The sequence below is a fragment of the Stegostoma tigrinum genome, chromosome 17, assembly GCF_030684315.1.
Source record: "Stegostoma tigrinum isolate sSteTig4 chromosome 17, sSteTig4.hap1, whole genome shotgun sequence".
NCBI classification, from domain to species: domain Eukaryota; kingdom Metazoa; phylum Chordata; class Chondrichthyes; order Orectolobiformes; family Stegostomatidae; genus Stegostoma; species Stegostoma tigrinum.
The window spans coordinates 51,290,681-51,316,208 of NC_081370.1; the positions used below are offsets into that span (position 1 = coordinate 51,290,681).

Sequence of the window (25,528 nt, forward strand, 5' to 3'; positions counted from 1 at the left end):
TTCTGCGAAGAAGCTAACATCTTGGGCCCATTGACTCTTCTTCAGAACTGACAGTAGCTGGGAAAAGGTTGGTACATTTGCTGGAGAAGGGGTTTGTGGGAAGGAGAAAGAGTAAACAAATAGGTGGAGATGGAGCCCAGATACAGAAAGGAGACAGTTGGGCAGGCAAGGGAATGGATAAAGGTCAGCCTGGGAGAATGAATAGCTGCTAACAGGGACCATTAATGGCTGAAAGTAGGTGTTAGTGGTAGCAATCCATATTAGGACAAGGTCTGGTGGTGGGGGAAGGGCACAGAAGAGGGTGCTGAGGCCCTAAAGTTATTGAACTCAATATTGAGCCCTGAAGGCTGCAGTAGATGAAATGTAGATGAGAGTAAACCGGTTGATGTGGTGTACATGGATTTCAGCAAGGCGTTTGATAAGGTTCCCCACAATAGGCTATTGCACAAAATGTGGAGGAATGGAATTGTGGGAGATATAGCAGTTTGGATCGGAAATTGGCTTGCTGAAAGAAGACAGAGGGTGGTAGTTGATGAGAAATGTTCATCCTGGAGACCAGTTACTAGTGGTGTACCGCAAGGGTCGGTGTTGGGTCCACTGCTGTTTGTCATTTTTATAAATTACCTGGATGAGGGCGTAGAAGGATGGGTTAGTAAATTTGCAGACGACACTAAGGTCGGTGGAGTTGTGGATAGTGACGAAGGATGCTGTAGGTTGCAGAGAGACATAGATAAGCTGCAGAGCTGGGCTGAGAGGTGGCAAATGGAGTTTAATGCAGACAAGTGTGAGGTGATGCACTTTGGTAGGAGTAACCGGAAGGATGTGGAAGCTTTGGAAAGGGTGCAGAGGAGATTTACTCGGATGTTGCCTGGTATGGAGGGAAGGTCTTACGAGGAAAGGCTAAGGGACTTGAGGCTGTTTTCATTAGAGAGAAGAAGGTTGAGAGGTGACTTAATTGAAACATACAAAATAATCAGAGGGTTAGATAGGGTGGATAGCGAGAGCCCTTTTCCTAGGATGGTGACGGCGAGTACAAGGAGGCATAGCTTTAAATTGAGGGGTGAAAGATATAGGACAGATGTCAGAGGTAGTTTCTTTACTCAGAGAGTAGTAAGGGAATGGAATGCATTGCCTGCAACGGTAGTAGATTCGCCAACTTTAGGTACATTTAAGTCGTCATTGGATAGGCATATGGACGTACATGGAATAGTGTAGGTTAGATGGGCTTGAGATCGGTATGACAGGTCGGCACAACATTGAGGGCCGAAGGGCCTGTACTGTGCTGTAATGTTCTATGTTCTATGTGTCGCCAAGTCAAAAATGAGATGCTGTTCTTCCAGATTTCCCTGAGTTTCACTGGAGCACTGCCGCAAGCCTGAGGCAGAGATGTTGGCCAGGGAACATGGTACTAGATGCTGCTAGACCTGCTGAGTTTCTCCAGAGGTTTTTGATGTTGTTTCACATCTTTCAGGGTCTCTGAATAACCATGCACTGGAAAATTTGGGCCTGTGTTTCAATAAGATTATCTGTCATTCTTTTAAACTCCAATGTGCAGAGACCCAACCCGTTCAAGCTTCCAACAGAAGAGCAGCCCATCATCCCAGGAGTGAGTTGAATGAACTTTCCATGAACTATTTCCAAGAAGGTCACTGCATGTCTCCTCTAGTTCAATGTAAATCTTTGTTTGATACTTGATTGTTTTGTTATTAAATAATCAGAAGGCAAAAGAGGGAGAGGAAATAAATGTAATAACTGGAGATATGATGCCATAGAAACAACTGGGGCTAAAGACTAACAAGTCCTGTAAATCTGATAGAATGTATCATGGAATATTAAAAAAAGTACCTGTAGAGATGGTGGACACAATGATAATAATCTTCCAGGAATTCTTACATTCTGGAAAGGTCCTAGAAATTTGGAAATGTTCCAGTATAATACAGCTATTTAGAAAGGTGAGGAGATAAGTAAAAGGCAACTATCTGCCAGTTTGCGTAATGTCTGTAATTGGAAAACATTAGACTCTATTATAAAGGATGTAATAACAGATTATTTATAACACATAACATAAACAAGGGGGAATCATGCTTGACAAATTTGCTTGAATTCTTTGAGGAAAATAATGAGCAAAATAGATAAAAAGAAACTGGTGGATGGAATATATTTGGATTTTCAGAAGGGATTTGATCAGTTACCACACATTAAGCTACTTAATAAAATAAGTGCCCATGGTATTGCAGGGGGATTTTTTAGTCAGTCACTGACAGGATAAATGCATAGCTGGTCAGGTCAGCATTTCTTATCTATTGCTAACTGCCCAAGGGCAGTTAAGAGTCAACCACATTTCTGTGAGTCTGGAGTCACATGTAGGCTATGCCAGGTAAAGATGGGGATTCTTTCCCAAAAGGTCGTCAGTGAACCAGATGGGTTTTCCCAACAATCAACAAAGATTCATGGTCATCGTCAGACTTTTAATTGCAGATATTTTTATTAACTGAATTCAAATGCCCCCATCTATCATAGCAGGATTCAAACTTGGGTCCCCAGAGCATTAACTGTGTCTCTGGATTAACAAAAACTGAAAGATTTGTGGATGCTGTAATTCAGAAACAAAAACAGAAGTTGCCAGAAAAGATCAGCAGGCCTGGCAGCATTTGTGGAGAGAAATCAGAGTTAACGTGTCAGGTCCTATTACCCTCCTAAGTCCCACCCAATTGACATGTTAACTCTGATTTCTCTTCACAGATGCTGCTAGGCTTGCTGAGCTTTTCTAGCAACTTCTGTTTTTGTCTCTCGATTAACAGTCCAGTAATAATACCACTATATCCCCTTATTGGCATGCATTGAGGATTGTGTAAGCAGCAGAAGACAGAGTTGGAATAACAGGAGCATTTTCAGCATGGCAATCTGTAACCAGTGAAATGTCACAGTGATTAGTGCTAGGACCACAATTATTTACAATAAATATTAATGACGTGGATGAGGAAAATGAATGTTCAATAGCCAAGTTTGTTTTATGACAAAAAAATAGATGGATAGGCAAGTAGTGAGGATGATACAAAGAGTATGCAGAGGAATTTAAATAGGTTCAGTGTTTTGACAAGAATTTGGCAGTTGGAATACAATGTGGGAAACTGTGAGATTTTGCACTTTGGCAGGAATTGTTAATAAGTTTGTGGATGACGCCAAAACTGTTGTATAGAAAACAGTGAAGAAAGTTATCAAAGATTAGAAAGGGATCTTTATCAACTGGGCCATTGGGCTGAGGAATGGCAGATTGAGTTGGATTTGGATGAATGCAAGGTATTGCATTTTGGTAAAATGAAAAAGGGCAGGACATATTCAGTTAATGGTAGAGCCCTGGGTAGTGTTGTTGAACAGAGAGACCTTGGGGTTCTGGTACAAAGTTCTTTGAAAGTTGCATCTCAGGTGGGAAAGGTGGTTAAGAAGGCATTTAGCATGCTTGGTTTCATTGCTCAGACCACTGAATACAGGAGTTGGGACATGATATCGATGTTGTACAGAATGTCGGTGAGGCCTCCTCTGGAGTACTTTGCACAGTTCTGGTTACCCTGCTATAGGACGGATATAATTAAATTGGAGACAGTTCAGAAAAGATTTACCAGGCTGTTGCTGGGACTGCAGGTTTTGAGTTATTAGGTGGAGTTTGATAGGCTGGGACTTTTCCCAAGTGAGTGTAGGAGTTTGAGGGATGACCTTACAGAGAGTTATAAAATCATGATGGGCATAGGTAAGCTGAAGAGTAAAGGTCTTTTCCTGAGGTTGGGGAGTTCAAAGCTAGAGGGCATAATTTTAAGGTGAAAGGAAAGAGGTTTAAAAAGGGACCTGAGGGGTTGCTTTTTCACTCAGAGGGTGATCCGTGTGTGGAATGACCTGCCATAGGAAGTGGTAGATGCAGGTACAGTTACAACATTTAAAAAACATTTGGACAGGTACATGACTAGGAAAGTTTTAGCGCGATATGGGCAAAATGCAGGCAGGTGGGATTAGTTTAGTTTGAGACACTTGGTCAGCATTGCCGGGCTGGGACCGTGCTGTATGACTCTATGGCAGTATAACAGCAAAGTTGAATGTTATTTAAGTGGAGAAAGAATGCAGAAAGCTACAGCAGACAGGTATTCGAGATAAATGCATACATGTTCAAAAGTTAGCGTACAAATTCAGTAATAGGCAAAACAAATTGAATCTGGCTTCCATTTAATCGGGAATTGAACGTAAAAATTGGGAAATCTTGCAAAAACTATACAAGGTACTAGTTAGACCACATCTGGAATGCTGTGAAAAGTTTTGGTTCCCTCATTTAAGGAGAGATATTGGAGGCCATTGAGATATGGTTAACTGGCCTGATCCTGGGTATGGAAGGACTGATTTGTGAGGAGTGGTTGGATTTTTCCTCATTGGAATTTAGAAGAATGAGAAGTAATCTTATTGAAACGTGTAAGATTCTAAGGGAACGTGTACATTTGTTGCTTCAGAGATGTTGGTTTGCTTTTGTGGGAGAGTCTAGGACTGTAGGGCACAAACTCAGAATAAGGGGGGGTCACACATTTAAGAGAGTGGAGGAGGAACTCAGGTGGTAGTGGAATTCTTTACTGCAAAGGGGTGTCAAGGCTGGTTTGAAAAGTATATTCAGGACTGAGATAAACATAATTTTAAGGGGATCAAGAGTTTGGGGATGAATGGAGGAAAGTGCAGTTGAAGATTTTCAGATCAGCCGCGATCTCATTGAACGGCGGCGCAGATTTGATGGGCTGAATGGCCTAGTTCTGCTCCTAGGTCTCATGGTCTTATGATCTTACTGATCCAGTGAAGTGGCCTGAGGCTTTGTACCGCATTGAAGGTGCTGTACAGACTTTGAAGATTCCAATTTGTGTATTAATGTTACAACTCCGTTGCACTGAGCAATTTAAAGCGTAACGTTAGAAAAACACTTGAATGAAGTGTGAAATGTCCCCAAATGTTTTGAGTTATATCCTGCGTCCGTCCAGCTTCTGCCAATGGGACTGACCGAAGCAAGTTGGGGATGGGAAGGCTCCCCACATTCAACAAGCGACTTGAGGCGGACGGGGGCGTACCAGTTGGCTACTGACACAGAAAATTGCATGCGCCTCCCTATAGCAACCGCTAGCCTCACCCAGAAGCTTGGAGTGTTTATAAAAATATTCAGAATTGCGGTGCGGGGACATTGACGATTCCCTGCTTTTGCCAGCAGTTTGTGAACTCTCCTGTTGTCTCCCCCTATCCCCTGTGGATGGAGTGGTGCACTCCATGCTCCTTTTTTTTGCCAGTGCATGGGTGAAATGCTCGCAAAGCCGGAGTGAGCAGGCACTTTGGCGTCATGTTAAACTGCGGCGCTCTCAACTTTCATCTTACACAGAGCTAAAGGGAAACACTGTAACCAGGAACCCCGGCGCAGCTAACCATGATCTGACCATCTCTCCGTCTGCTGAGGCTTTGCTTTTGTTTTTTTTCCAAAAAAGCATTAGAGAGACATTTTGTTCCTTTCTCATAATAAATACATATAAAATAATTTTTAAGTAGTTCTGGCTAAATCGACACAAATCTCCAGGAGTGAGGCAAGATCAGAATGCAGCGTGTCACGCTGCTATTTGGCTTCCTGGCTGTTACTGTGTCTCCAACCCAAGGTAAGATCTTTCTTGTCTGTGAACATTCTTTCATTCTCTCTCCAGTGCGTTTGGTGGGGGGGGGGGGGGTGTTGGAGTGAAAGAGAGGGAGAGTTTACAAACTGGCTGAGCAACAATGAGTGGGGTCCATGGGAGAGCCCAGGATGGGAATGATCCCCTCTCTCACCTTGTTTGTATAGAATACGATGTATTGATTTGGACCTGGATAAATGTCACTGAACATTCGCTTTTCAACTTTTCCTATATAACTCTTGCGGACACTCTGGATGCGGGCGGGTGATAAAAATGAGTCTCAATGAGTCCACATTGAGCAGCAGAGCGAACTCAGTGTAAGTTTGGAAACGTACGCTCGGGTTTCTTTTGTCTTGGAGTTTTGTATATTAATTTAAAAAAAATACGGCGAGAAAATCAGGACGGATCTGGGGAGATGTGTGTGTGTGAGAGTGTGTCCTGAGAGAGAGCTGTGCATATTAAGGCAGCCTCCAACAAATTAGCGAGGCAGCAAAGTTCATTTTCTGGGCTGCAGGTTTTCAACACCTTGCATGTTCTAACAGCAGCCGCGATCAGAGCTGGTATGCATTCGGAATGAGAACGCTGGGCTGCAGACGGGAGGCGGCACTGTGTGTGTGTGTGTGTTGCGTGTGTGTGTGTGTTTTTGTGTTTGTCTTCTCTAGTCAAAACAATCTTTACTGAATAAAACTGGTCGTCTTTTTAAACAGGCTGTCCACGTAAGAAAAAATACGTTGTAAACCCCGCATAAGGTTAATTTTCTGTATATTTGTCAGTATGCATCAAGAAAGTGCGCTGGGGGTGGAATGCCTTGGTAGGATTTAACTCGAACTGTAAAATGCTGAGGACAGAAAACTTGTTCTGCCGAGCCATGTGCCCGCTTACAATGCTGCCCCCCTCCAAGGGTTTTTATACCCAGAGCTGATCCCCGCATTAAAAAAATCCCAGCCCTGAAGTACGGGAGTTTGGTGGGGGTGGAGGGGCGTTGAGGTCAGCCCGAGGTACAGCTCATTTCAACCACCCCCCCCGACCAACTTAAAGACCAAAGTGCCCTGTCCGTGTGTGTGTGTGGGACAAAGTTCTGCAGCCTGCTCAGATTGTTTGCAGCATTTTTGTGAGTGACAGCTGAACTATCATATTCTATCTTACTCCTCCCCTTCCCCAAATCAATACTTATATTTTGCTTCTTAAAACCGGGTTCGTTAAATTTGTCCTGTTGTAGTTGTGCAAGGTGAGTTTTTATTTAAGACCGTATCCCGTTTCAGTTCTACCTCTCTCTCCCCTATTGACAATCAGATACAATTCTCTCTCTCTCTGTCTCTCCCGAGGCAGCAGACTCTGGGGTAATTTAGCCTCCTCTTCCTTTACAACACGATTAAAATATGCAGGCGCCAGTTCAGTCTTTATCTGTTGTTAGACAAAGGATTGCAGCAACACGGAACACCGCAGGACGAGTGAGGACACTGCTTTTGGAAAGTCATTATCTGGAATACCATCGCGTTTGCAGCTCGAGTGGGGAGCCATGCGGAATAAGGCTGTGCTCTTTTCTTAATTAAAAACTTCTCCATTGCTTTCGGCTTTGTCTGAGCGGAGCCGGCGGTGGCCGGGGCGGGGGGGGGGGTGGTGGTGATGGGGGAAATTGGACTCGATCATTTCCGTCCGAGTGCTATAATTACCCCGTCTTCTAGTTTGTGATGATTAAAACACTCTTGGAAACACAGGGAATGTGCTGCAGCGGAACGCGTTTACAGGGCGCTGAACTGTTCCGAGGAATGTTTTTCATGCTGATGGGTGACATTAACACACTCTCACTCTCGCACATTAGCAGCTTCAACTTGCAGTTGTAGAAATAACCAGGTCACTCTGGACACCCGGCAAGTTTAGGTGGAGTTTTAACGGTTTGTTTTTTTTAAATGTGGAAAATCCAGGACATTTCTGGGTATCGAACCCCTCGCATTCAGATCGTTAACGATCGTCAGTTCTGCAGAAATTCCTCCTTTTCGTTAGTGGGAGACAGTGCCGGAAGTATAACAGCAGCGCCGACAGTCTCCAGGAACGTCAGACAGTGCAACTGCTGTGTTAAGTGGGTTTTGGGTGGGGGGTTGGTTAGCTTGGTGTGGTGTGGCGGGTGGGGAGAGTGTGTGTACGGAGAGACGTCTGGGTCTGGGGTCCACGGAAAAGAGGCGCTCTGAATGTAGGGGTCCTGAGGTGCCTGGTACCAGCCGGCTCTGAGCATCTACCACCACCTCTACTAAATCTCGCCCCCTCCCAATTGTTCCATCACCCGGTTGCCTGCGCTGTTTCTGTTTTAAAAATAGCGTTTTTTCCCCCCTTAAGGCTAAATGGTTCCTATATCTCTCAAACGTGAAACCTATCTGTGTTAGTCATTTAATATTTTAGCCTCACGCCTTGGTTCTCAGTAGGTTTGCTGATTAGCAATGGCATTTGTTGAATGTCGTGTCCCAACCTGTTAAATGTTACCCTTGCGGTAGGAAAGGGCTGTTTTTAACCGAGGACTGTGGCTTTAAGAGGACACACGGGGGGATGTGGGGAAGTATCTGTCTGTGTTGGGGGCTGGGGGTGTGTGCTGGTGGTGCCAAGTTGCTCTAAAAGCAGCTCCTCTCCGGCGCCAGCCTCTGCCCACGTTGCTGTGTCTTGTTCCTGAACAGTGTCAAACCCTCTCTTCTGCCTTCCTTCCTCCTGCCGCCACCGAGTGGACACCCTGCAGCTGCTACTGCCGCTTTTCCTTTTTTTTCCATTTAAAACAAAACCCCGGGATCATTCCTCAGACCAGCGCCATGATACTCGCCGCCACACAATCGGGCAGCAGCAAGATCAGCTTCGAGTCCCGAACAGAAGCAAACAAATGGTCACGTTTCAGACCGATGTGGATTTCACTTTTCCAGGGGGTGTTGTCTTTTTGGCAGGAGAGTTGTTTCAACCTGTTATCAGGCTGGGTATTCCTCCCCCACCGCCGTCCCCTCTCCCCATCCTCACCTTGCACTGGATAAACAGTTGGTGTACATCTCTGAAGAAGAACCCAGGCTTGAACCGTCAGCCTTCCTGCTCCTCTGATGCTGCCTGGCCTGCTGTGTACCTCTGGCTCCACACTGTGTGACCTCCTTATGTGTAACACTGTCTTTGTTGTGGACTCATCTTTTAGCTTCATTCTGTCAGAGTTTCTGTTGGGAACCAGTTTATTTATTCTGTCCCAGACTTGAACAACAGCACAGCAGGAGGCCCTTTGGCCCATCAATGCAATCTTGAACAAGAGGGTTTACAAGTGAAAACCAAAAGAGCTGCTGATGCTGCCAATCAGAAACAGAAACAAGTCGCTGGAAAAGCTCAGCAGATCAGGCAGCATCTGTGGAGAGAAATCAGTTAATGTTTCGGGTTGAATGACCCTTCCACAGTACTCAAGTGACCAGGGGTTTATAAAACTCCAACCATCAGGGAGTCATAGATAATAGAATCCCTACAGTGTGCAGGCCCTTCGGCCCATCAAGTCCACACTTGTCCTTAGAGCATCCCAACCGGATTCATCCCCCTATAACGCACGTAAGCTACACATCCCTGAACATTATGGGGCAATTTAGCATGGCCAATCCGCCTAACCTGCATGTCTTTGGACTGTGGGAGGAAACCCAAGCAGACATGGGGAGAATGTGCAAACTCCACAGGCAGTCACCTCCGACTGGAATCAAACCCAGGTCCCTGGAGCTGTGAGGCAGCAGTGTTAACCACTGAGCCGCCAAAGCAGAAATTGATTACTTCTCGGGGGAAAGGTCAGTAATAAAAACAGAAAATGCTGGAGAAACTCAGCAAGCCTGGCAGTGTAGCAGAGAGAAACAGTTAATGCATCAAGCCCAAATTGACTTAGGAAAAGCGAAATAAAAGAGAAACAGAATTGTTTGGAAATTAACATGCTAGAGTTCCATTTTTTAGCTACACAAGATATGTTGGGAAGGCTGCTGTGGTGTCGTGATAGTGTCCGTACCTCTGAGCAAAGAGGCCCAGCTGCTCCAGAGATGTGTCATAATATCTGTGAACAGGTCAGTTAAGAAGAAAATCTAGAAGACAAGATGGACCAGTGTATGTAATTCTCAAGCTTACTGCTTTTGTTCCATTTGCGAAACAAGGATATATGCAGAATGTGTAATAGGAATCAGTAAACTTTTGGATGCTTAGAGGCCTACTCAATATATTATTTATCACAGATGTTTGAATTTGTCAAATAAGTTTATTTTTTCCCCCCCACATATTCTGTCTACGAATGAGTTTCAAGGACTGTGGGGGTGGAATTGAGTATCAATATTTCTGATCTTGCAATTCTCAGCCTAGGTGGTAATAAGCACTATTGTTTATCAGACTGGGGAAGGGTGAGCACTAATCAGTTGGATCTTTGCTTTGAAATTGATATACGGTGAGCTCATAACCAGCCTCCATAAGTGGAGAGCAGGTTGAATGAGGATAGTATATGGTTTGTCATGTGTTTGCTAAACATCAATAAAACTTGCAAATTAGACATAGTCTGACTTGTCATGCATACCTCAAAATGGAGCTCTAGTATGATCAGTATGGTCCATCCCAGGTATTACTGTTTCTTTCCCTCTGGGTAAATACCTGGCTGACGCTATTCTCTCACCGAACTGAAAATTGGTCACACTGAGCATGCAACGGCTGTCTGTGGAAACAGATGAGTGTGTTCCGGCTCTTGGGAGAAGAAGCATAGTTGGAGGAAATGGAAAAGAATAGTATAAACACCATACTCAAGCAGATTGTGTAGAGCTGTCAATAAATTTACTGTCAGTGTGTGTTTTGCTGACTCGACAACAGCTGCTCCTATAATTTTCTCTCCCTGTCTTGAATTAGCTTGGGGGCCTAGAATAATGAGGTGGTGTCATCACATCATTTTCTACTAAACTGCATTACTAGATTCTATGACTTGTGTCAGCGATAATTTACAAATTGTTCGACATCCTGCCTGAATCTTAATTACATTAGTAAGGATAGCAAGATATTTTCAACATTGTCGGTCATCTGGCTGAAATACGAACTTGAGGAATAGGAGCTATTAGGCCCTTTTGATCCTGTTCCATCATTCAACAAGATCACAGTTGAGTTTTGACTTCAGTCCTAGCCTTCCAAACAATCCTGTTATCCTCAATGCTGTTAGTAACCCAAAGTCTATTGACGTTTTTTTGTGATTAAACCCAATGTCTGAGGATCTGCAAACTCTCTGGGGGTGAGAATTACGAAGATTAATGACCCATCAGAGGAAGAAATGTCTTTTCCTGTCGACCTTTTGTTCTGAGGCTGAGGCGGTTCTCAATTCTCCGACGCAGGAAATCATTTACTCAACGTGGACACTGTCAGGTCCCTTGAGAATGTGTTTCCATTAGATCATCTCTTTCTTATCAACTCCAGGGAGTATAGGTCTAGTTCACTCAATCTCTTTACTCGGGGCAATCCATTCATTTTAAGACCCAGTCGAGCAAACTTTTTGGTATGCCCTTCCTTGGATATACGATCAAAACTGCATGCTGTACTCCAAGAGTGGCTTCACCAAATCTCTTTACTATTGTAGTAAGGCTAATCTACTTCCACAGTTCAATGTATAAAATCCAGCACACCACTTTTCTCCGAACTGCTTACTGTAACTGAATTTTGATTTTTCTGTGAAAGGCAGCTGGATCCTTCTGATATTTTAATACCTGGACAACAATGCATTTTTTCCACCTCTAGTAATCTAAAATATTCCTGGATTAAGTGCAGGGCAAAGTTCTCTTGGAATGGCTTCACGCATACATGACATATAAAAGCTGCTAGAGCTATATTACTGCTATTTTGGAGATATTTGTGAAGAAATGATCACATCAGAATGAAAGACTTAGGTAGGAAACTGGTGTAATGGTATCATGCTCTCAAGTGTAGCAAGAACGTTTTTACTCAGGATGCTATGGCTGACTAAATCCTAGTTTTGATCGTAGTGCAGGGGAGAAATCAAAACAACCATCGGAAGACAAGTGAATCAGAGCTTCTCTTGGATATCTCTGGAGTTTGACTCAAAGACTGTAGTAGCAGGGCTCTTGGAAACCTGCAGATGACTGCAATTTGTAATGTGAATGGTGCAGACAATGAAAAGATCCAGAGTTAGAGGAAGAAGGGAGGCTCCTGTTGGCAATTAACACTTGTAGGGAGTTTAAACATTGCTGTTTCAGGTTTACAGTTAGACCTAGTGCAGAGAAGCAAGGTTAGGAGATGAAAAATTGTTTTATCTAATGGTTAATCATGGTTCAATGAAAGTTTTTTGTTTAGATAGTTGCTCAGTTCCCAAAAGACCTCTATCTGAGGCACAAAGTGTCATCAAATCTCAAGTGCTGTTGCTTCTGATAAATGAACAATTTACGTGTTACCCTCCTAGAAATATAAGTCTACTTTGGAAGTGGAAAGCAGATCCTTACGGAATAGGGACCTATTTCTGCTTTTGTGATTTAGATATAATGTGGGTGGATTCTGAATGAGGTAATGCATTATGGAATTATTGAATCCCGACATTGCAAAAAGTGGCCATTCAGCCCATCAAGTCTGCACTGATCCTCTGAACAGCATCCCACCCACACCCGGACCTGATGCAGTCCCTGCAACCCTGCATTTACTATGGCTAATCCACCTAGCCTGCACACCCCTGGACACTATGGACAATTTAGCACAGTCCATCCATATCTATGTATGATGTCATTAGGGATAAAATCCATCATATGTAACATTCTTGTACTTTCAACTTGTTAAGCATTCAATCCAATAAAGCATTTGTAGCTCTCATTTCAACTTTGAAAATCCGTGCCCCTTTTCATCCAAGTTCCACCACTACTGTGATGCGCAACAACAAGGACAGCTAGAAGCTGGGCAGGATCTGGCCATCTCCATGTATGGCTCTTCTGAAGGCAACAGTTCCACATGTGGACATCGCTGACAGGGGGAACGTGCAAGGCTCCCTGTGGGTGTTTATGGGGTCACCTGAGGAGCAGAAGTCAGGATTATTGTGTGAACTCTGGAGGCTTTGGAAATCACTGGTGCTTACGGGGTGCAGGGGAGATTGGTACAATGTCTTTTTGGCACCCAGACACTGCCATGAGATTCAACATTGTGGTGCCTGGAAGTTCCCCAAGTGTTGTGGCAAGGATTTTAGGAAACTTTCCTCAATCTGGAAAGTTTGGCTTCATGAGTAACTGTGGATACAACCATTAATACCTGGGACTACTGGTCTGAAGACTTTTTTTTATAGCCTTTGTTTTAGCACTGTAACCATAATCATTAAAGTCTGTTCTTTTAGTGATAACTATTCTCTTCAGGGATTTTCTTGACTTGTAAAATGGAGATGTTACTGGTATGGGAAGAGTTAAACGTACTAAGCTGGGAATCTCCTCTATTCAAGCGAGAGGATTGATTCAGAAACTGCTTTGATTAATTGTAATCTTTAATGAAGAAACAGCAGTTTGAGCATTATTTTGGTTGAAAACCATGGAACATGAAAGTGATCTATTATGTGCATGCTGGCTTTCATTAGACACTGCTATTATTATAACGGAGACCACCCAAAATACTGATAATGTGGCTTCAGGCAATACCATGTTTGTTTATTGCCAAAAGTTAGACACTCTGCTAAAACTTCTCTGACTGTAAAAGCACAATTCATCCTGCATTACCTCTAGTTTGTTGGAGTTCACCAGAAAGTCTTTGATTCTAAAAAGAGGAATAGGTTGTGCTATGAGATAAAGAATCTTTAATCCCTTCGAGGAACAACTTCAGCAGATGGTTTTACTCGAGACAAGTTTGCTAGACGTGTATTAATGAGTTGTTTCATGGAGCTTCCCATTGTTGCTCAGTTACATACTTTGATATTGGGGCAGGGAAAATGGTATGCCAGCCTGCAACACCCAAGAATCATTTCCACTGATACTTGATATAGCTTTTCAGGTGATTTTCCAGAAGAGGCATCCTAGTTATTTATGCTAGTTGTGTAGCCTAATATCGGTTTGAATCATTTTTACGTTTAAAGGACAGTTAGCATGGAACAACAAGGGAATAATGGCTGGCTACAAAATAATTATTCATTGAATATGTGTACGTAGGATAATTAGAAATGGAGTTTCCTTACAACTGAACTTAGGTGAGTACTGTCAAAGCCCCTTTTTAATTAGTTTTACATCTCCTTTTGCTGGAGCAGTTTCATCAGTTTTGCATATGAAAGAAATTTTCTCTTCAAAGAAAAGACTTGCATTTATGTAGTACTTTTCAGGACTATCGATCACCTTAAATAACTTTGCAGTCTTTAAAGTGTGGTTGATGCGGTACTGCGGAAAGAGGTGTCTTATTTATACCTGATACACTCTTTGCACAATTTTGTTTTTCTAAAGTTGGTATGAGGGACAAATTTTGGCCTGGACACCAAGGATAACTCCCATATTCTTTTAAAATATTATGCCAGAATATCTTCGGGATTTAACTGAGCAGGCAAACAGTTTCTTGGCTTAACATTTCATCTGAGACACAGTACCAGCAATAATGCAGTGCTTCCTCGGTAGTGCTGTGGAGTGTAAAGTTTGATTTTTGTGCTTTAGACCTGAAGTGGGATTTGAGCCTAGAACTTAATGTGTGTCACTAATTGAACCACAGCTGACATTTGTTCTGTACATCTGTTTTTAGAAAGGGTACACAGGGCTGTTTTGCAGTGATAGTACCTTTGAGCCAGGAGTTCAAGTCCGACCTGCTCCAGAGATTTGTAGTAACATCCCTGGACGGGTTGATTTTTCTTTAACTTTTTTTTTAGAAATAGTATGCATTCAGTCCATTCCATTGGATGGCAATGGGATGTGGTTGTTTCAATGGACTACAAGTGTTACATATTGCTATTGTGGAACAAGAAAAGATATGTGTAGCAAACCATTTCTTAATCTCTCTGGTATGAAATGAGAATGTACAGTGTTTGTGATCTTCCTTTCAGCTGTCTGGACCACATTCTGCACTTGCAATTGGAGCCAAGTTACCTCATTGCCCTAGCCGTGAGCTCTCATATTGCTGTGACTTTACTGACATCTTTCAGGTCCACATCCTGATATCTTGATGCCAGTGCAGTCAAACCACCAAATACCCAATTTGCTTTCTTTCCACGTCACTAGAGAATGTATTACCTGGTTCCCTCCCCTCAGCTTCTGTCTCCATTTTATTTCAAAACCACTTCTTTGACGCTTTTTCTGTCTTGCCAACTCTCTCACTGCATCTCCGACCTCCGTTTCCCCTCAACTGTTAAATATTTTGTCGTTTCCTGTACCTGTTTCTATCTTTTCACAACTCTATCTGTCCAGTTCGGTTACTGTCCCACTGCAGTATGGTACCCCCCCACAAGATCCCCATCTGGTCCTAAAGCTGAGACTTATCCCACTTGTGGCAAAATGTTTCCTATCCTTTTACTCCATCTTTCTAGCCACCTTTAAGGCTCTCTGAGCACCTGTCAAGCCAAGTGAGCTGTTTCTTTGCTGCAGTTTCTATGTAATACTATACTTCTGAGCAAGGTTTTAATCACCTCTTATTTGGCATCTTGTCAATTTTTGTCATTACACCTCTGTGAAGCGGGTGTTTTTCATGATTAAACATGCTTTCTGAATGCAGGTTGTTGTGTATGGTATCTCATAGCCGAGGACAGTGCATTGCCTTAAATCACAGGGAGACTTGGCACAGTGAGTGGCAGTTGCTGCTGTTTGTTTACTGAGTATGTTCATCAAATCACAAAGTAATAAATTACACCACTTACTTCAAGTGCTGACACACGTTATATGTGTTTAAGGCTGACCTGAGAAATACTGTAGATGTTTCAATGTTTTTTTTCTCCCAAGCACAAGAAGCCTGAAGAAAGAAGATTATTTATTTAGTAGCTTATGGCACTGTAGAGAAATAAACCATGTCATCTGCAAAGTGACTGGAGTGAGGTGAACATGAGCCAAGAGCTTATTTTTGTTTGAGAGAAACTTTAATTGCCTTAATCGCAGGTACTAGTTTTACATAAGTTACTGTAACTATAACACAAGATATTTCGCCAATTTGATAGACCGTCTTATATTAGAACAGATGTCTTAAGCAGTGCTTTTTGTTTCAGGATAATGCTTTGATGCGCAAATGTCCTATTAAATGATGTACTGATGAGGTGACCTCAGTGTGAGATAGGGGGCTCCTGTGTCACTGTGGTAATGTCTCTACTTCTGGACTGAGGTCCAGAATCATGCCCTACCTGCCACTGGGGCGTCTCATAATATGCCTGAAGAGCTTGATTCTCTATAAATATGATGTGAGACATACAACACACAGATTTGCACTTGTTATATTTTGGAAAGATGTGGTTTTAAATTTGTTCTGATGAATCCTACAATGTCGCTGATGTGAAACCCTAAAACTGAAAAGGCTTCAATTGGCCGGCCAATTCACATTTTCCTAGCTGCCAGCTAGTTCTGAGAAAGGGTTACTGCACCCAAACGTTAGCTTTGCTTTCTCTGTACAGGTGCTGTCAGACCTGCTGAGTTTCTCCAGCAATTTGTTTCTGTTTTAATTGACTGGTGTTGGCTGTGGCTCTTTGGTAGCACTCTCTAGCTTCTGATTCGAAAAGGTTGAGATCGAATCTCTCTGTTTGTAGTGTTAGTTAGAAAATCTGTGCTAATCTAGTGGCCATGGAAATGAAGAAGCTGATGCAGGGACAGAGAGACCTCTGCATCTTGATCTTTGAAGTTGACTAGACTGTTCTGGAAGACTGGTTTTTCTTTTGGGGGAGAAGAAACCTTTGGGATTCTTTATTAATGCAACAATTCTGTACAAATAGCAAGTAGGTTATGCTGACCCTTCCACAGATCCTGGGCATCGCACTTTGGGAGAGGTCTTCAGGCCTTGCACAAGGTAGAGATAAGATTTTTACAAAAATGGTGCCAATTGAGAGGGACATCAGGTGGAGATTTCACCAAGCTAGAGTTGATCACCTCTTAGAGCAAGCAGTGTCATTCGGAGATCTGAAATGGGTATCCAAATCACGAATGGGTCTGATGCAATAAGTTGGAAAAAATTATTTTGCACAGCAGAGGTGAGATAAGGTGAAATTTTTTTATGCAGTGAGTTGTTGTGATCGGGAATGTTTTGTCTGGAAGAATAGAGGAATCTGTTAGAGTAAGAACTTTCAAAAGAGCAGTAGCTGAATAATTGTCAGGAGTGAGGGGAGGTGGAAATGACGGGATTAAGGAGAAAGAACAGGAGTTGGATGGTTCTACAGAAATTCTGCACTGGAGATGATAGATCTAATGGGCTGTCCATCATTAGAAGAGGAGCAAACAATGTATTGCAGCAATCTGAGAGCCCTCTATTTTGAATGAGACCTCTTCTATCTACCACCTTCAGTATTCACTCCTTTCACCATAGATGAACAGTGGGAGCATCAGCAAGATGTACTGCATTAATTAAGGCTGCTTTTGAAAACTCCTTCATGATTTACAACCTTCACCACCTGGAAGGACAAGAGGAGCAGATTCATGGTAACACCATCGTTTGCAAATTCCCCTCTAAGTCACCCACCGTTCCTTGACTGTTGCTGGGTCAAAATCCTGGAAGGTCATTCTTCACAGCACAAATGAATAAAAAAAATCCCATTTGCTGTCTTGAAGAAAGCTGAACTTGTGGTGACTCAGCTGCTCCAGGAATTGAATCCATGGTGTCACTCTCTATTGCAAACTAACCACTGAATTCTCAGCACAACTCCCTATTTCACTTCAATAATTTTAGAGATACTTTCTTTCGCTATTCAAAACCTTGCTTTAGTCTAAATGGTAGTCGTGGTTGAGTGGCTATTGCTGTGGATGAGCATCCCTTCAGCTGAAAGTTCAAGCTTCGCAGTGGAAACTGAACAAATTTTGTAATTTAGCAAGATCTAGTAACTTGTGGTGTAACACCAGAAAGTCACTGGACGAGTTGATAGATTGTTGTAAAAACTCAGCTGGTTTATTAATGTTCTTCAAAGCAGGCAGGGTGCCAGCTTTTGCCTGGTAGCTGGATGACATGACTTTAAACCCATATCTGGCTGACCCTTCATTCTGTCAGGGAAACATGAGGTGACAAATAACTGCTTTGATAGTTCTTAAGAATAGCTCTTAAATTAGCTTTTTATGTTAAAACAGTAATAACCATGGCATCTTCAAATGTTGATCTTACAAACCAATGTGGTTAAAAGCTCTTTTTCCCAAAAGGAAAAAAAGAACTGTAAACATTTAGGGTTGAGTGTTCTTTAATTTGACCATTCCTTCGCTACACTGAAGTGATGGGATAGGGACCCTGTCTTATTTGTCACAATAACACATTGCTGTTTGGGAAGTGGGGTCAGGCTGTGAGGGTATGGGAACATATAGTTGCTCTGTCCCCTAAGCTGGTGTGATTCCAAGATTGTAGACCTGACAAATTTTCAAAAACTTTCCAAAACTTTTTGCTTTTAACCAAAAAAAATCACCAAGAAGCTTTTTTGCAAAGTACATAACGATATAGGAATGTTAAGTCTTTTGTTAAAATGAACGAATGCATTGGCAAAATCATATTATTTGTTAAAGGATTGTTCACAGAAGATAATTGATCTCCAACCCATTAAAGCTCAATTTGGTGATTTCATAAAGCATACATGTTAACATTTTGCTTAAAAATGGTGGCATCTAATTTTAGATAAAGCTACTGCAGTTGATATCTCTATGAACAACCTGGACATTGGATGAATTGCTTCTTAAAACAATAATAGGATTGGGGGTGCTTTGAGACTCAAAGTCTGTGTCCTCCTGACCAATTCCATTCAAGTCAAGTAATATTATAATTGCAAAAAATGGCTTTTAGTAAATTGTTAATGTTCAGTTGAACATAAGAACTGTGTTCAAATTAAATGGACCAGATCTTGTGAGGAGAGGCAATTGGCAATAGAGTGCAGCTTCGCTCAGACATTTCCCTTTGACTCTCTGCTGCTTCACATTTCTTCTAGAACCTTATGCTTCTAGCTTCACTGGAAATGCACTGAAGTGAACTGTGCCCCTATGAGCTCCACTGAAATGGTGTAGAGTTGGACCGGGAGTGATTACTGGGGAGCAAGGGGGCACACTGTTTTCATGCAGCACTAGCTACGGTTTGGTAAACTTCAGATCCAGTTGGGATGTTATTTGATGAAAGAGTGAGTAGGTGGGATGGTACTTTACATGAGCTATGGTTGGGGGAGTAGTCAGTGTGAGTATTGAAGGAGCAGCTATGCAGTTACATTTGGAGTTTTAGTTTCTCTTTATCCAGGTAAGTGCCATGGAACTGAAGTCTCTGACATTAACTTCTTGTCAGAGACATTTGCAGAGTTTTTTCTCTCTTCATTTGAGGGATGTGGGCATCGCCGGCTGGCCAACATTTCTTGCCCATCCCTAGTTGCCCTGGAAGATGGTGGTGAGCTGCTGCAGTCCTCCCTGCTGTGGGTTGACTCGCAATGCTATTAGGGAGGGAATTCCAGGATTTTACGCCGACGACAGTGATGGAATGGTGATATATTTCCAAGTGAGGATGGTGAGTGGCTTGGAAGGGGAACTTGGTGGCGGTGTTCCCATATATCTGCTGCCCTTGTTCTTCTAGATAGAAGTGGTCGTGGAAGGTGCTATCTGAAGCCAGGGGATTGGGGATTTGCCTGTTGGAATTTGAAACCTCCTGGGAATTTCCATGGAGATGAGTTCTTCATGATCTCTGCAGGGTTCATATGTGCATTTTAGTGTGCACCTAGTCTAACTTCCAGAGATTGGAAGATTTGCATCAAAATCATTTATTGGAACTTCTTAATTTTTACTGGCGTGCTTAACTATATGTAACTTGTCTAAGACTAGTGCAAGCAGTTTTTCTGTGCCAGTCACTGAAGATGCACCAAGACCAGACCTGAGATTCTTTTGAGCTGATATTTACTTTCCTGTACACCCCGGGCAGTGCCTCGCTTCTGTAGATCTGCATCGCCAGCAATTCAGAACAATCGGACAAATGTGGAGGTGTTCATCACCTTAATGCACCCTCAAAATCCTAAAGAGCTTCATATCTAGTGATAATAAAATGTGAGGCTGGATGAACACAGCAGGCCCACCAGCATCTCAGGAGCTCCTGAGATGCTGCTGGGCCTGCTGTGTTCATCCAGCCTTCCATTTCATTATCTTGGATTCTCCAGCATCTGCAGTTCCCATTATCACTCATATCTAGTGAACTGTCTTTGTATCATCTGTATTTTGTACTCTGACATAGATTGAATGGCCTGGACAGAGTGGATGTTGGGAAGATCCTTCCAATGGTAGGAGAGCCTAGGACCCAAGGGCACAGCCTTAGAGTGAAGGGAAGACCTTTTAGAACAGAGATAAAGAGAAACTTCTTCAGCCAGAGAGTGGTGAATCTATGGAATTCACTGCCACAGATGGCTGTGGAGGCCAGGTCATCGAGTATATTTAAGACTGAGATAGATAGGTTCTAGATTATCAAGGGTTATGGGGAGAAAGTGGGAGAATGGGGTTGAGGAGCCTAACAGCCATGAATGGCACAGCAGAATCAATGGGCCAAATGGCCTAATTTCTGCTCCTATGTCTGGTGGTCTGATGAACTTGTCAGTGATGTCCTGCCAGTGATGGTCCAAATCTGTGGGAGTTTGACTGTGCTTTTGCTGATGTTTGAGGAAAGGCTGATTTACTGACTCGCTGCTCTTCAAATTGTGTTGTGAGATCTTATATGACACCTGAGCAGGTTGCTAACACTTAATTTTTTTTGCTGAAAAGCAGAACAGCATCACCCAAAGCAGCAATATTGTATTATTGCTGCTTTGAAGTGGGATCATCTGTGCAGACTGTGGGCTCAAGTTCTGGACTGGCACTCAAACTGTGCAATCTGCTTGAAGAGATGTGTGTTGCCATCCAAGCCAGGTTAATATTTCTAATGATATGGCAGGCATTGCAAGTTATAGACTTGAACTCTGATCAGTGGAACAGCAATATGCTGTTTCTCTCTTTCGAAAGCAGAGGAGAAGAAATTTTGTTTACAGCCCATGCTCTACTGAACATCAGAGATAGGCAGGAGGAGGGGGTGCATGTCTATTACCTTATTAACTAAACTGTCTTGTCAGTCTCCATCATTAGTTGGGATGGGATTTGACCTTGATCACCTGAAGCAGAAGGGTATTTTGCAAATTGGGTCCAATGTGTCCGATGCTCTGCTCTGTAAATAAGCTCTGTCTTGTCGTAATTGGCACAGAGCAAATTTTCTGTTACCAAGTTACGCTCGCGAATCCAATGGAGGCAGGCATGGCTGACCCTGAATTTACGAAATGACTCCTTATCCCTACTCCATGTCACCTCACTCCCTGACTTGGTGAGGGTTCTGGCTAGAATTGATCATGCGCCAAATAATAGGTTTCTATGGCCTCACTCACTTCCAGTCAAATGACGTCTTATTCAGTGACTATTTCGTGCGTCCATCGCTCCTCCAATTTAACCTGAAAAATATTTCAAGTAATGATACGGCTGATGTAAATTCAAATTAAATCTGTTTCAAGTTTCACCATAAATCTGGAAGACTGCGGATTGGATCTTTTCTTTTAAACATGTGGAATCCTCAATTCTAGTACACAGTGCAATAAAAAACTGCGTTTATGCAACCACATCTTTTTCACATATTAAAATATTCCAAGATGCTCTGCAGAGTTGTAATGAGAGTGAAATCGATACCAAGTCAATCAATCAGATATTGGGCCCAGTGACTAATGTCAAGGGGGTTTTAAAAGGCCTTGTGACAGAGGAGGGGGTGGGGGCAAGATGTAGTGAAGTGACTTGGGAGGAGGTTGTGAACTGTAGGACCTGGAAGACGTCACCTCCGGTGGCTGGATTAATGAAGTTTTGGGCGACACAGTAAGGTGGAGTTGGACACATTTGGAGTCCTCTAAATGCCAGAGGAAGGTCAAAGTGAGGCCAAGAAGGATTTGAATATAAAATTGTTTAATCCTGTCATTATACTGAATGCCACAGTTGTTATTCAACATTGGCCAGTAATAAAGTCTGGTTCTCTGACTGTTTTGCTTGTAAACAGAAGCCTCTTTCCTGAGTAAAATAAGCCTGAAAACACGAGCTTGTTTGCCTTTACATCTGGAAGTGAAAGATTCATTCACCTCACTGAGGTGGTAGCAGTTGGATGTAATCACATTTCTGTTTTCAGATAAAATTCTCAAATGATTGACTCTTATAAGAGCAACTGGAACGTTTGAGGATTGCCTCACCGTGTGTTTGCTTTGTTTAATGGGTGGTCCCTTAAAAATTCCTCAGGTGTTGCATAATAGCTCCTTCTTAATCAGGGCCAGTGTATGAGCAAGGTGTCTGTGGAGAAATGCTGTCTTCTTTCTGCCACGCTGCACAAGTGTGTAAAAGTCAACGACTACCATTTCAAATCTCCCAACAGCACAGGCCAAGCTGTTTTGATGTGGAATCCACAGAGGCTACTCTGAAAGGACTGTTCCAATGAAGTGTTTCCACTAGCTGACTTCATTAGTAACCATTCTCGGACAATGTTTGCCATTCTAACTGATGTTTGAAAAGCCTATTTGGTGCTTGGAGTGAGCCGATATTGTTTGTTTAATAGAGCCTGCTGCTTTGGTCTGCTTTTCACTAGAGTTTGCAAAGGCAGGCGTTTGAATGTGGAGGATGGTGCAGGGAACGTGACATTGCTATGCTAGCTGTGTTTGCAATAAAAATGCCTTTGGAACCAATGAAATGGAGGCCTGCCTCTCCATTAATGCTGACAATCTAAAAGGATATAATGCTCGTTCTTTTTGTTTTAGTTGCAATGGTGCAATAGGTTCATTTTTTAATTACAGGGTAGTATAAAACTGGAACTGTTGCAGTGGAATGAAAACTGATTATCCAGATGACTATATTTCTTTCTGCTGAACTGACCTGACCTGACCTGTGGTGTCATGTTTAATTAGATTTTCAACTTCTGTCTCTGGCAAAAATCTTATTGTGGGTACATCGTAAGAATTGTTTGCCTTCGTTGTATATCGGAAATTAAAATTCATTCTATTCGTTCTCAAGTACATGGGTGTCACTGGGAAGGCACTCGTTATTTAATGCTGGCTAGCTGCTCCTAGCTTTCCTGGTCTGCCCTGTTGAGTTCGAGCATTCTGTGGCTTGGTAGGCCTCTTCAAGTCAATGATGTTACCATGAAGTTGAAAGGAAAGTTGCTGCAGGTTCCCTATCCCAAGGACAGTGATAACCACTCAGTTGGATTGAAACTGCACTCCAGCAGGACCATGGTCGCTGACACCACTTTGCATTTTTCTTGTACTTATTAACAAAAAAATGTGAAAATTCAGTTCCCCAAAACTGTTATGGTTGGAATTGAACTTTTTGTTGTCCTTGGGAATGAGCCCAGGCCTCTGGATTTACATTATGGAAAGTGAAACTCACCATAAACCACACTCTTGTTGGAGAAAAACAACTGGTTGTGAGTTTAAGTTGAGGGCCACCACACCTCCATTGATGCCTTCAGCAAATGTGGGAATTGAACCTGTGCTGTTGATGGTATGTTGCATCACAAACCAGGCGTCCATCCAACTGAGGTAACCGATCCCCCAAGTGTAACCTTAACACACAACTGTACACGTGTTTACTTAGCAGCTTTCTCCTCAACCTGTCCGAAGCATCTCACAAAATGAATTCCTTTACGTGACAGCAGTTGACCGCAAATTGAAAAAGAGACAGAAAGCACTGACAAGTAGCTCTGCGTTTAGGTTTTGCCTGGCTAGAATAAAACGTTGTCTTGGAAAGAGAACTGAATTTTCAGTGTCATGTCAAAAATTACAGGAACTAAATTTTCAGTGTGGGGTTATTGAGAAGCAATGTGATCAACGTTAAGGTGGTCCTGGGATTTGAAAGCTTTAGGCTGCAAAAGGATAATCCTGAGCTCAGCAGTGCTAGTATCAGGTCTCTGGGTCCTGTCATATTTTTAATGCAAGAGGAGTTCCTGGAATCCTGGAACAAAGTGGGAAAAGAGGCTTAAGATAACCTCTGGGATCTGCATCACTGGCAGATAGGTCTGAGAACGCTAGGAAGGAAAGCTATGCAGGATCTGATATTTAATAATCCTTCTTCAGAGATTCCAGCCCAAACGATGTTTTAGCTCCAAACTCTCACAGCTGCACTGTTGTTTCAGCCTCCCTGTTCCTGGCTTTATGAAAGGACTTCAGTATGCTGAAGGCATCAATCATTATTACTTAATTGTGCCACTCATCCAGATGTTTGATGTTTGCAGTATTAACAAGGGATTATTATAACATGAGTTTTAGCCTCTTCCTGGGCAATGTAATGTTGACTTGTATTATTCGCTTTTTTTTGCCATACCTCAAGTTATGAATGGGACAAGTGTTCCCTGGCTTACACTGCTTCAAAATGGAATGAGTTTGATCATTTGAATAAGTAAAAGATAAGTGTTATAATACCAAGAGGTGCTGGAGAAACCAGCTGGTTTAGGTTGGCCGAAGTGGTGTAATGTATGTTGCCAGAAAAGAGCTAGCAGAAGTGGATTATATAGGCATGCTACATGCAGAGGCAAGTGAGTAACATTTTATAGAACGATAGAATACCTGCAGTGTGGAAGCAGGCCTTCAACCCATCAAGTCCACACTGACCCTCCAAAGAGCACCCCATTCAGACCCATCACCCCTCCCTCACTTTATCCCTGCAACCCTGCATTTCCCATGCTAATCCACTTAGTCTGCATATCCTTGGACACTATGGGGCAATTTAGCATGGCCAACCCATCTAATTTGCACATCTTTGCACTGTGGGAAGAAACCAGAGCACCCGGAGGAGACCCATGCGGATGTGGGGAGAATGTGCACAATCCAGGTAGACAGTCGCCTGCGGGTGGAATCAAACCCGGGTTCCTGGTGCTAACTGCTGAGCCACTGTGCTGCATTGGGTCAGATTTTTGCCTCCGACAGAAGTCCAGATAAGGTCATGAAACTCTGGTTTTTCAAGTGGGTAATAAAATATTTCTGAGCCCATTGTAATTAAGTGCGGTTTCTTTGTGGCTCGGGGGGTGGGGTGGGGGGGGGGGGTTGCTATCAGGCCCCCACTGAGGACGGCTAGTGAATTGTCTTTCCTTCCACATACACTTCTCTTTCCATGTGCTGGCATGAGGTTTGGAAGCCAAGAAGAGAAAATAAAAGCACCTTTCTGGAGCAAGTCACCACAGGAAAAGCCTGCTCAGAAGTTGAGTATTCTGAGAGGTAAGATTTCAAATGTCACTATTGGATGCTTCGTGGTAATGGTGATCTGTGTTCAAGGCGGTGATGCATCCTGTGGGCTTTGTCCTGCGTTAGCAGTTTAACCATTGCATAGGCATTCATTGAATTAATGCTGCCTTGCATTACAGTACTTTTCTTTCTTTTGGAGAAAATGCCATAGTGTATTAAAACTGGAAACATTCTGTCAGCTTCTGCTGTCTTGTGATTTAATCAACTGAGAGCACTGGCTATTTAAGAATAAGTTTGAAAGGAGTTTTTTTCTGTACCTCCTCTTCTCCATTTGATTAGCAGGTATTCTATTGTACTTTCAAGGAGAAATGGGAAACCCTTCAGTTCTGAGTCTGTGCTTGGAAGGTTTGGTTAGAACAACTGTAGTCTTCTAGAATGACTGATGTCTTGGTTGAGGGGGTTTTTCAAGGCTTTTTGACAGAGGAGGAGGATAAGATGGAGTGAAGACACTGCAAAACATAACAACAGCCTCAGCTGAGCAGACGCT

General features: G+C 42.8%; 1 protein-coding gene across 4 annotated transcripts in view; it reads left to right on the plus strand.

The window, feature by feature from the left end:
* The first annotated feature begins 5,246 nt into the window (after window positions 1-5,246).
* The window catches only part of lrp4 (low density lipoprotein receptor-related protein 4), a 377,362-nt gene continuing 357,080 nt past the window's right edge, over window positions 5,247-25,528 (plus strand). For 2 of the 4 annotated variants that reach the window (XM_048545552.2, XM_048545551.2), the window contains exon 1: window positions 5,248-5,663. In XM_048545552.2, coding sequence (XP_048401509.1) covers window positions 5,606-5,663 — 58 coding nt within the window. In that variant the 5' untranslated portion in view covers window positions 5,248-5,605. Of the gene's footprint in view, window positions 5,664-25,528 lie in introns of all 4 variants that reach the window. The other 2 variants (XM_048545554.2, XM_048545550.2) reach the window with 2 other exon arrangements.